General features: G+C 32.3%; 1 protein-coding gene across 12 annotated transcripts in view; it reads left to right on the forward strand.

Annotated features, from left to right (window-relative positions):
- tns1b (tensin 1b) overlaps nt 1-12,974 on the forward strand; it is a 362,081-nt gene that overhangs the window by 266,984 nt on the left and 82,123 nt on the right. For all 12 annotated transcript variants that reach the window (XM_061918387.1, XM_061918396.1, XM_061918397.1 and 9 more), the window contains 2 exons: nt 3,088-3,163; nt 10,321-10,450. In XM_061918387.1, coding sequence (XP_061774371.1) covers nt 3,088-3,163; nt 10,321-10,450 — 206 coding nt within the window. The remainder of the gene's footprint in view (nt 1-3,087; nt 3,164-10,320; nt 10,451-12,974) is intronic.

Genomic DNA, 12,974 nt, shown 5'->3' on the forward strand with positions numbered 1-12,974 from the left:
GCACGTAAAAAACTATTCGCAAGTATATAAAAAAGCTATTTTTTATATTTCAAAAAACATTTGCAAGTGTCTATATATTATATTAAAAATAAATATATATATATACTATACATAAAAATATTTTTGAAGAAAACAAAAAAAATCTGCGAATAAAAAACGATTCGAAAGTATAAAAACTATTTTCTGCAAATCAATTTTTTTTGCAAGAATGAAAATAAATAAATCTGCTAGTAACAAATGATTCGCAAGTATAACAACTATTTTCTGCAAGTAAAATAAACATTTGCAAGCATTAAAACATGTTCTGCAAGTAAAAAAAACGGTTAGCAAGTATAAAAACTGTTTTTTGCGAGGAAATAAGATATTCACAAGTATAACATTTTTTTTACGCAAGAAAAAAACGGTTCGCTAGAATTAAATACATTTTTTTTGCAATTAAAAAAAAGATTCGCCAGTGTCAAAAACAATTTTCTCCCATTTTTTTTGCAAGAACAGAAAAAAAAATCTGCAGATAAAAAATGATTCGCAAGTATAGAAATAATATTTCTGCCGGTAAAATTTTTTTTTAGCAAGTATAAAAACAGTTTCTTGCAGGCAAAAAAACGACTCACAAGTATAAAGAACAATTTTTTGCAGTTAAAACGATTTTCGCGCAAATTATTTTTTTTGCAAGAATAGAAAAAAAATCTGTGAGTAAAAAAACGATTCGCAAGTATATAAATAATATATCTGCCAGTAAAATTTTTTTGTAGCAAGTATAAAAACTGTTTCTTGCAAGCAAAAAACGATTCACAAGTTTAAAGAACAATTTTTTGCAGTTAAAATGATTTTAGCGCAAATCAGTTTTTTTGCAAAAATAGAAAAAAATATCTGTGAGTAAAAAACGATTCGCAAGTATATAAATAATATTTCTGCCGGTAAAATTTTTTTTTAGCAAGTTTAAAAACTGTTTCTTGCAAGCAAAAAACGATTCACAAGTATAAAGAACAATTTTTTGCAGTTAAAACGATTTTCCGCAAAAACATTTTTTTGCAAGAATAGAATAAAAAAAATCTGTGAGTAAAAAACGATTCGCAAATATATAAATAATATTTCTGCCAGTAAAATTCTTTTTAGCAAGTTTAAAAACTGTTTCTTGCAAGCAAAAAACGATTCACAAGTATAAAGAACAATTTTTTGCAGTTAAAATGATTTTCGCGCAAATCTTTTTTTTTTGCAAAAATAGAAAAAAATAATCTGTGAGTAAAAAACGATTCCCAAGTATATAAATAATATTTCTGCCGGCAAAATTTTTTTTTAGCAAGTATAAAAACTGTTTCTTGCAAGCAAAAAAACTATTCACAAGTATAAAGAACGATTTTTTGCAGTTAAAACGATTTTCCGCAAAAAAAATTGTTTTGCAAGAATAGAAAAAAAAAATGTGAGTAAAAAACGATTCGCAAGTACATAAATAATATTTCTGCTAGTAAAATGATTTTTTAGTAAGTTTAAAAACTGTTTCTTGCAAGCAAAAAACGATTCACTAGTATAAAGAACATTTTTTTGCAGTTAAAAGGATTTTCGCGCAAATCATTTTTTTTTGCAAGAATAGAAAAAAAAAATCTGTGACTAAAAAACGATGTGCAAGTATATAAATAATATTTCTGGCAGTAAAATTTTTTTTAGCAAGTATAAAACTGTTTCTTGCAAGCAAAAAAAACAATTCACAAGTATAAAGAACGATTTTTTGCAGTTAAAACGATTTTCCGCCCCAAAAATTGTTTTGCAAGAATAGAAAAAAAAAATCTGTGTAACAAACGATTCGCGAGTATATAAATAATATTTCTGCTGGTAAAAATTTTTTTTATAAGTTTAAAAACTGTTTCTTGCAAGCAAAAAACGATTCACAAGTATAAAGAACAATTTTTTGCAGTTAAAACGATTTTCGCGCAAATTATTTTTTTTGCAAGAATAGAAAAAAAAATCTGTGAGTAAAAAAACGATTCGCAAGTATATAAATAATATTTCTGCCAGTAAAAATTTTTTTAGCAAGTTTAAAAACTGTTTCTTGTAAAACTGTTTCTTGCAAGCAAAAAAACGATTCACTAGTATAAAGAAAATTTTTTTGCAGTTAAAATGATTTTCAGCAAAACATTTTTTTTTTTTAAATAGAAAAAAAAATCTGCGAGAAAAAACGATTTGCAAGTATAAAAACTGTTTTCTTCAAGTAAAAAAACGATTAGCAAGTAATAAAAAAATGTTCTGCAAGTTGAAAAAACGATTAGCAAGTATAAAAAAAACAATTTTTTCTCAATTAAAAAAAACATTATGATGTGCGAGTAAAATTTTTCTTAAGTATAAAAACTATTTTCTGCAAGTAACACAACGATTAGCAAGTATAAAAACGGTTTTCTGCGAGTAAAGAAATGATTAGCAAGTATAAAAACTTTTCTGCAAGTAAAAAAACGATTCTCTATTTGTCGCCATCTGGTGGACTGAAGGTGTAACCAAGCTTTTCAGTGGCTTTTTCTCTAATTGGGTTCAAGCCAATACCTGAGTTGTCTACCATATTGATTCTCACGCTTTTGTGTATCAAACACCGAAATAGTTTACCAAGGACAGTTTTGCGTCCTAAACAGGAACAAAATAAGCAAAAGTTAAATCTCTTAATTATTGTATTGTGTTTTTTTCCACTCCACTTATAGAGTGCAGCAGGCAGACTATATTGCATGGCGGACATTTACATTCCCATTCATGACATAATGTTTATCCGACATATTTTTTGAGCTTGCACAATGTGTGCGAAATAGTGAAACAGGCGTGCACTTTTACCTCCAGACTCCCACCACGACTCATATCACATTGCTTCCCACGTTTCCCTCACATGTTCCCAATTAGCACTCTCCACCCTTTGATCCGCTGCTCCAGTTGTCCGACGGTCTCGTAGACTCTAATACCCCGAGTTAGTCCAGCTCAGTGACTATGCCGGGCGATGGCCACTTTGAAAGAGAATCGGGAATTGTAAGCAGATGATGAAAGTAAGAAAATGTTGAAAAGGTCTAATAAAATACATTTTCTAATGATGATTATTGTCTTTTTTTTTCACAGTAATGTTCAAGGGGACAGTCAGACAAGTATCTGCATCACCATTGAACCTGGCCTACTTCTTAAAGGGGACATCCTGGTAAGAGCAAATAATGCCCAAAAATGTCAATTCAATTTTTGGGTGGTAAAAAAGTATTGTGGTATTGAATATGGAGAACTACTCAAGTACACACAAATGTTTTTACTCATGCCCAACCATTCGGAAGTAAAAAATAATTAAAAAAAAGACTTTAGGAACAATTTTCGGAAGGTATATTCACCAATATAAAAACTGTTCTGCAAGTAACTACTTCTGCAAGTAAAAAAAAACGATTCGCAAGTATAACTTTTTTTTTCGCAATAAAAAAATTATTTGCTAATATTAAAAACAATTTTCTGCAAATATATATATGTATATTTTGCGAGAATAGAAAAAAAATGTGCATGTAAAAATCGATTCGCAAGCATAAAAAGTATAAAAAATTGTTCTGCAAGTAAAAAAAACAATTAGTATGTATAAAAAAAGCAATTTTCTGCATTTAAAAAACTTTCGCATGTATTAAAAACAACTTTCTGCAAATATTTTTTTAATGAAAGAATAGAAAAAAAACTCTGCAAGTAAAAAAAAAAACATTCGCAAGTATAACATATTTTTATTGCAAGTAAAAACAATATTAGTGGGTATAAAATAGCACTTTTCTGCAAGTAAAAAAAAAACATTCACAAGTATAAAAAACATTTTTGCAAGTAAAAAAAACAATTAGCATGTATTAAAAAAAAGCAATTTTCTGCATTTAAATTTTTTTTGCCTGTATTAATAACAATTTTCTGCAAATATTTTTTTTTAATGAAAAAATAAATAAATTCTGTAAGTAAAAAAACTTTTGCAAGTATGAAAAAAAATTTTCTGGAAGTAAAAAATATAACTAGTAGGTATAAAAATAGCAATTTTCTGCAATTATAAAAAACAATTACAACTATAAAAAAATGTTCTGTAGGTACAAAAAGGATTAGCATGTAAAAAAAAAAGCAATTTTCTGCATTTAAAAAAACATTTGCGTGTATTAAAAACAGTTTTTCTGCAAATATTTTTTTTTTTAATGAAAGAATTTAAAAAAATCTGCAAGTAAAAAACCATTCACAAGTATGAAAAACAATTTTCTGCAAATATATATATATCTATATATATAATTTGCGAGAATAGAAAAAAATGTGCATGTAAAAATCGATTCGCAAGCATAAACAGTATAAAAAATTGTTCTGCTATTAAAAAAACAATTAGCATGTATAAAAAAAGCAATTTTCTGCATTTAAAAAACTTTCGCATGTATTAAAAACAACTTTCTGCAAATATTTTTTTAATGGAAGAATAGAAAAAAAAACTCGGCAAGTAAAAATAAAACATTCACAATCATTACATATTTTTATTGCAAATAAAAACAATAATAGTGGGTATGAAATAGCAATTTTCTGCAAGTAAAAAAAATATTCAAAAGTATAAAACAATGTTTTGCAAGTAAAAAAAACAATTAGCATGTATTAAAAAAAGCAATTTTCTGCATTTAAAAAACTTTGCCTGTATTAATAACATTTTTCTGCAAATATTATTTTTTTAAAAAAATAATAATAAATTCTGCAAGTAAAAAAACTTTTGCAAGTATGAAAAAAAAAATTCTGCAAGTAAAAAAAACAACTAGTGGGTATAAAATAGCAATTTTCTGCAATTATAAAAAACAATTACAACCATAAAGAAATGTTCCGTAGGTACGAAAACGATTAGCATGTAAAAAAAAAAGCAATTTTCTGCATTTAAAAAAACATTTGCGTGTATTAAAAACAGTTTTTTTGCAAATATTTTTATTTTCTTTTAATGAAAGAATAAAAAAAAAAATTCTGCAAGTAAAAAACAATTCACAAGTAGGAAAAACTATTTTCTCCAAATAATAAACATGAATAGTGGGTAGAAAAAAGCAATTTTCTGCAAGTAAAAAAAATAATTCACAAGAATAAAAAAAATATCTGCAAGTATGTATAAAAAAATGCAATTTTCTGCAAATGGAAAAAAACAACAATTTGCACGTAGAGCAAACCTTTTTCCACCCAAAAAATAAAAATTGCAAGAATAAAAAACAATTTTCTGCAGGTAAAATAACGATTCACAAGTATAAAAACAATTTTATGGAAGTAAAAAACGATTCAAATGTACTAAAAACAATTTTTTGCAAATATTCTGTTTTAATGAAAGAATACAAAAAAAAATTCTGCAAGTAAAAAATTATTAGTGGGTTTGACAATTTTTTATGCACGTAGAAAAACGATTGAGGGTGTATAGGGAAAATGTGCACAGTTAAATAAAAATCCAAATATATGAGCGCTCAAACAGGAAGTACAACAAAATACCAGGAACTGATAATAATAGTCATGAGGGATCATGACAATATTAGTGTTCATAAAAGAGCCAAAATAAGAACCCAAAATCTAAATCCATGATGAACAGCAGTTGCAATGTAGGGATTTTTTTTTATGAGTGAGGAGGAAGTCCTGTTGAGTTTTTACAACTTGACATTGGATGACTGCACTAAGAGCATGTGGACTTTAGAGAATTCATTCATAGAAACATAAAAAAAAAAAAAAAACAATTTTAGGAGCGCTGGATCGTGTTCTCATTCTCTACCTGAAGAACCTCATTAGCAGCAGGAAGCCTGCTGCTGGAAACAATGACACCCATCGAGCTTTTTACAATCAAATGTAAAGTTTTACTCTTCCCTGAGGGGAGATTTTGTGTACACTTAATGAAATATGTCCAGACTTTCTGCTATATAATCTTGGATGAGGTAAAACACCTGAGAGTAGTTTTGGTTATGGAAAAGCAGAAAAATCATCCTAACATGAGCTCGATTTCTGCCATTGACCTAAATTTTAATCTCTCTCTCTCTATATATATATATATATGTGTGTATATATATATACGTATATATATATATATATATATATGTATGTACATATGTATATATATATATATATATATATATATATATATATATATGTATGTATGTGTATATGTATGTATTATTATATATAAATATATTTATGTGTGTAATATATATGTATATATATATATATATATATATACACACACATATATATATACATGCATATATACACATATACATTTATACATATATACGTATACATATATACATACATGTATTATTATGCATATATACTGTATCAATACATATATACATGCATATATGCACATACACACATGCATTAATAAATATACATGCATACATATATGTATATTAAAAAAATACACATATATGCATACATATACATATGTACATACATATATACATATAAACATGCATATATATATATATATATCTATATATATAGATATATATATATTTAGATATATACACACACATACACATATCCATCCAATTTCAACCAATATGTGTGTGTGTATATATGTGTATGTATATGTATGTATGTGTATACATATACAAACATATATATACATATATATGTGTGTATGTTTGTATATGTATATATGTACATATACAGTGTCTATATATGTGTATATATATATATATATATATATATATATATATATATATATATATATATATATATATATATATATATATATATATATATATATATATATATATACATAATTCTAGGCGCAGTCAAGGCGTTGAGGGGTTCCGGTTTGGTAGACGCAGGATTAGGTCTCTGCTTTTTGCAGATGATGTGGTCCTGATGGCTTCATCTGACCGGGATCTTCAGCTCTCGCTGGATCGGTTCGCAGCCGAGTGTGAAGCGACCGGAATGAGAATCAGCACCTCCAAGTCCGAGTCCATGGTTCTCGCCCGGAAAAGGGTGGAGTGCCATTTCCGGGTTGGGGAGGAGACCCTGCCCCAAGTGGAGGAGTTCAAGTACCTAGGAGTCTTCTTCACGAGTGGGGGAAGAGTGGATCGTGAGATCGACAGGCGGATCGGTGCGGCGTCTTTAGTAATGCGGACGTTGTACCAATCCGTTGTGGTGAAGAAGGAGCTGAGCCGGAAGGCAAAACTCTCAATTTACCGGTCGATCTACGTTCCCATCCTCACCTATGGTCATGAGCTTTGGGTCATGACCGAAAGGATAAGATCACGGGTACAAGCGGCCGAAATGAGTTTCCTCCGCCGTGTGGCGGGGCTCTCCCTTAGAGATAGGGTGAGAAGCTCTGCCATCCGGGAGGAACTCAAAGTAAAGCCGCTGCTCCTTCACATCGAGAGGAGCCAGATGAGGTGGTTCGGGCATCTGGTCAGGATGCCACCCGAACGCCTCCCTAGGGAGGTGTTTAGGGCACGTCCAACCGGTAGGAGGCCACGGGGAAGACCCAGGACACGTTGGGAAGACTATGTCTCCCGGCTGGCCTGGGAACGCCTCGGGATCCCCCGGGAAGAGCTAGACGAAGTGGCTGGGCAGAGGGAAGTCTGGGTTTCCCTGCTTAGGCTGTTGCCCCCGCGACCCGACCTCGGATAAGCGGAAGATGATGGATGGATGGATGGACATATACATATATAGATAGATGATAGATACATAGACACTGTATATGTACTTATACAAACATATACAGATATATATATATTTATATATATATATATATTTATACAGATATATATATATATATATATATATATATATATATATATATATATATATATATCTAACTGTCTCTCTCTCTCTCTCTCTATATATATATATATATATATATATATATATATATACATAGACACTGTGTATGTACTTATACAAACATATACAGATATATATACATATTTATACAGATATATATGTATATATATATATATATATATACATATATATATATACATATATATATGTACATATCTCTCTCTCTCTCTCTCTCTCTCTATATATATATATATATATATATATATAGGTGCAATTGAACACCTCGAACTCATACAACTTGGTTCTTGAAATGCTAACTGTTGGCAAGTTTACGTTAGCATTGTAGCATACTAACATTTTAGCCAATTTTGTACACCCCATAAAAGTTGGCATTTGACACGTCACTGTTAGCATGCTATACCACTTTGTTTGAGGAATGCAGTATTGTATCAGGAAGTAACATTTGCAATGTTTGACTCCACAATGAAAACAAGTGTTTACTCAGACAGCAAAGTCCTAGTATTGCATTATTACTGTGAAAAGAAGCCACAGACATTGCAAGCTGTAGTCATCGTCTGACTCTCTGCCTGTCTCTCCATGGCTCAGGGGGGAAGAACTACAAACTAAATACTTGGGGAAAATTCAAACTCCGGGGAGATACTGTATGTTCCAACAGAGGTTTCAACCCCTCGAACCCTTGACTCCCAACCACTAGACCGTTATGTGGCCCACAGCAAGATGTTTTGATAGCAAATCCAGACTTTAACAAGCATCATAACAGAACAATCCAAACCAGAGAGCAGCATTGTTTGTTAGCCAAACACCTCATTTTGGGGCCGTAACCTTAAAAATGTTTGGCTTGTTTTGTCCCTAAATATAACGTACATAAACCTCCACCAGTACTTAACCCATCATAACAACTGCAAAACAAACATAATTAAAACATGTATCCAAAACTGAAACGGTTTAGACTTGACTCTTAACATATATCATAAAATACAAATCTTTAATATGTTGAAATATAAACGGAATACAATGATTTGCTAATTATTTTCAACCCATAGTCAGTTGAATATGCTACAAAGACAACATATTTGATGTTCAAACTCATCAACTTTATTTTGTTTTTTGCAAATAATAATTAACTTAGAATTTCATGTCAGCAAAACGTGCCAAAGTAGTTGGGAAAGGTGGCAATAAATACGGATAAAGTTGAGGAATGCTCATCAAACACTTATTTGGAACATCCCACAGGTGTGCAGGCGAATTGGGAACAGATGGGTGCCATGATTGGGTATAAAAACAACTTCCCAAAAAATGCTCAGTCTTTCACAAGAAAGGATGGGGCGAGGTACACCCCTTTGTCAACAACTGCGTGAGCAAATAGTCAAACAGTTTAAGAACAACGTTTCTCAAAGGGCAATTGCAAGACATTTAGGGATTTCAACATCAACGGTGCATAATATCATCAAAAGAAATAATGATTTGTCTTTGTTAGAAATATAGCTTGGTCCAATTTGTTATATATTGTAACAAAGTGCAGATTGGATTTTAACCTATTTAAAACATGTCATCAAAATTCTAAAATGAATCTTAATCAGGAAAAATGACTAATGATGTTCCATAAATTCTTTTAACTTTTTCAAAAAGATTCGAATTAGCTAGTTTTTCTCTTCATTTTTTTCACTTGAATTTAGAATTTTTAAGAGTCGAAATTGAAGATAAACTGTTTCAAAATTTAATTAATTTTTTTTTTTGTATTTTCTCCTTTTTTAAACCATTCAATTAAGTGTTTTTTTTCATTATTTATTCTCTACAAAAATTCTTCTGTAAAAGAAAAAAAATGTACGACGGAATGACGGACAAAAATACCCATTTTATATATATATATATATATATATATATATAGATTTACCCCTGTGATGAGGTGACGACTTGTCCAGGGTGTACCCCGCCTTCCGCCTGATTGTAGCTGAGATAGGCGCCAGCGCCCCCCGCGACCCCGAAAGGGAATAAGCGGTAGAAAATGGATGGATGGATATATAGATTTATTTATTAAAGGTAAATTGAGCAAATTGGCTATTTCTGGAAATGTATTTAAGTGTGTATCTAACTGGTAGCCCTTTGCATTAATCAGTACCCAAGAAGTATCTCTTGGTTTCAAAAAGGTTGGTGACCCCTGCTGTAATATCTTTCTGAGATCTTTTAGGACCAAAACACTTAAAACAAGTAAAACACTCTAGTGAGAAGAATTATCTTATCAGACAAAAAATAAGCAAATATCACCTTTATTTGAGGTGTTTAATTTTACTTAAATTTCAGTTTTTGCAGTGCAGTAGATATACACGTATAGCTGTCCTATTTGGACAAACTGTCTTAAAAGGCAAACTGAAACTGTCCAGTGGCCACGGATTTAAATAAAGCCCTGAGAATACGACGACCTGGATGAATGAAAGTTGTTACAGACTTTGCAAACCAAACAATTCCTCTTCTATTGGCTCTGTGCTGTCATCGTGGATGTGTGTAATTCCTCGTACAAATCTCATTTTATGACTTTTCGTTTTGCAGCTCAAGTGCTACCACAAACGTTACTGCGGCCCCTGTCGGGATGTGATTTTCCGGGTGCAGTTCCACACGTGTGCCGTCCATGACCTGGGGATTGTCTTTGGGAAGGATGAACTCGACGAGACGTTCAAAGGTAGTTTACAGCGTCTCCCAAACGACGCATGTTGTGCAAAATCACAAGTTATTGAACAATATTTAATACCGTATATGTGCTCGGCAGTTGATGATGGCCATCATTTATATCAGGAGGGGTCAAACTCCTTTTCTTTGAGGGCCACATGGCAGTCATGGCATGACGAGCAGAAAAAAAAAGAGTAATATACCTGTATGTTAAAATGTTTAATGCATGATCAGGCAATATTCAAGGTAAAAATGTGCAATTGAACGCAGTAAATGCATTTTTTCAGTCTCAACCCAAATAAATACATTTAGAAAAAAATATGAAGTGTTTTACAAACTTTTGTGGGCCGAATAAAGTTATTTGGTGGACCATATTTGGTACCCGGGCTTTTAGTTTGACACTTGTGTTGTAGACCAGTGGTCCCCAACCACCGGGCTCGATTGGTACCGGGCCGCGGAATAATTTTTTTAATTAATTTTTTAATTCCATCCATCTATTTTCTACCGCTTATTCCCTTTCGGGGTTGCAGGGGGCGCTGGCGCCTATCTCAGCTACAGTCGGGCGGAAGGCGGGGTACACCCTGGACAAGTTGCCACCTCATCGCAGGGCCAACACAGATAGACAGACAACATTCACAATTTTTTATTCATCTATCCATCCATCCATTTTCTACCGCGTATTCCCTTTCGGGGTGGCGGGGGGCGCTGGCGCCTATCTCGGCTACAGTCGGGCGGAAGGCGGGGTACACCCTGGACAAGTCGCTACCTCATCGCAGGGCCAACACAGATAGACAGACAACATTCACAATTTTTTATTCATCTATCCATTCATCCATTTTCTACAGCGTATTCCCTTTCGGGGTCGCAGGGGGCGCTGGCCCCTATCTCAGCTACAGTCGGGCGGAAGGCGGGGTGCACCCTGGACAAGTCGCTACCTCATCGCAGGGCCAACACAGATGGACAGACAACATTCACAATTTTTTATTTATCTATTTATCCATCCATCCATTTTCTACCGCTTATTCCCTTTCGGGGTTGCGGGGGGCGCTGGCGCCTATCTCAGCTACAGTCGGGCGGAAGGCGGGGTACACCCTGGACAAGTTGCCACCTCATCGCAGGGCCAACACAGATAGACAGACAACATTCACAATTTTTTATTTATTTATTTATTAAATCAACATAAAAACACAAGATACACTTACAATTAATACACCATCCCAAAAAACATCCCTTTTTCATGAAAAAAATAAAATACAAATTAAAAATTGTCCCGGGGTGCGGGACAAATTATCAAGCGTTGACCGGTCCGCAGCTACAAAAAGGTTGGGGACCACTGATGTAGACCATTGGTTCTTAAATGTTTGAAAAACAAAACAAAACACAAAATTTGTCCCTCCAAATACCACCATAATGACCAACAGTAGCGTAGTAGGCCTAAGTATTCATTAAAAACAAATTATTTATATATATATATATATGTATATATTTATCTATTTATTTATTTATTAAATCAACATAAAAAACACAAGATACACTTACAATTAGTGCACCATCCCAAAAAACCTCCCTTTTTCATGAAAAAAATAAAATAAAAAATAAAAATTGTCCCGGGGCGCGGGACAAATTATCAAGCGTTGACCGGACCGCAGCTACAAAAAGGTTGGGGACCACTGATATAGACCATTGGTTCTCAAATGTTTGAAAAACAAAACAAAACACAAAATTTGGCTCTCCAAGTACCACCATAATGACCAACAGTAGCGTAGTAGGCCTAAGTATTACTTAAAATCAAATTGTTTATATATATAAATATATATATGTATATATTTATCTATTTATTTATTTATTAAATCAACATAAAAAGACAACATACACTTACAATTAGTGCACCATCCCACAAAACCTCCCTTTTTAATGAAAACAAATTTAAATAAAATAAGAAATGTCCCGGGGTGCGGGACAAATTATCAAGCGTTGACCGGTCCGCAGCTACAAATAGGTTGGGGACCACTGATGTAGACCATTGGTTCTCAAATGTTTGAAAAACAAAACAAAAAACAACATTTGGCTCTCCAAGTACCACCATAATGACCAACAGTAGCGTAGTAGGCCTAAGTATTCATTAAAAACTAATTATTTATATATATATATGTATATGTATATATTTATCCATTTATGTATTTATTAAATCAACATAAAAACACAAGATACACTTACAATTAGTGCACCATCCCAAAAAACCTCCCTTTTTCATGAAAAAAATAAAATAAAAAATAAAAATTGTCCCGGGGTGCGGGACAAATTATCAAGCGTTGACCGGTCCGCAGCTACAAAAAAGGTTGGGGACCACTATATAGACCATTGGTTCTCAAATGTTTGAAAAACAAAACAAAAAACTAAATTTGGCTCTCCAAGTACCACCATAATGACCAACAGTAGCATAGTAGGCCTAAGTATTCATTAAAAACAAATTATTTACATATATATTTGTTTCATTTGCGAAGTGTGTTTTCTATTGTTTGCCACTGTAACATTAC

This window comes from Nerophis ophidion, linkage group LG13, assembly GCF_033978795.1.
Source record: "Nerophis ophidion isolate RoL-2023_Sa linkage group LG13, RoL_Noph_v1.0, whole genome shotgun sequence".
NCBI lineage: Eukaryota > Metazoa > Chordata > Actinopteri > Syngnathiformes > Syngnathidae > Nerophis > Nerophis ophidion.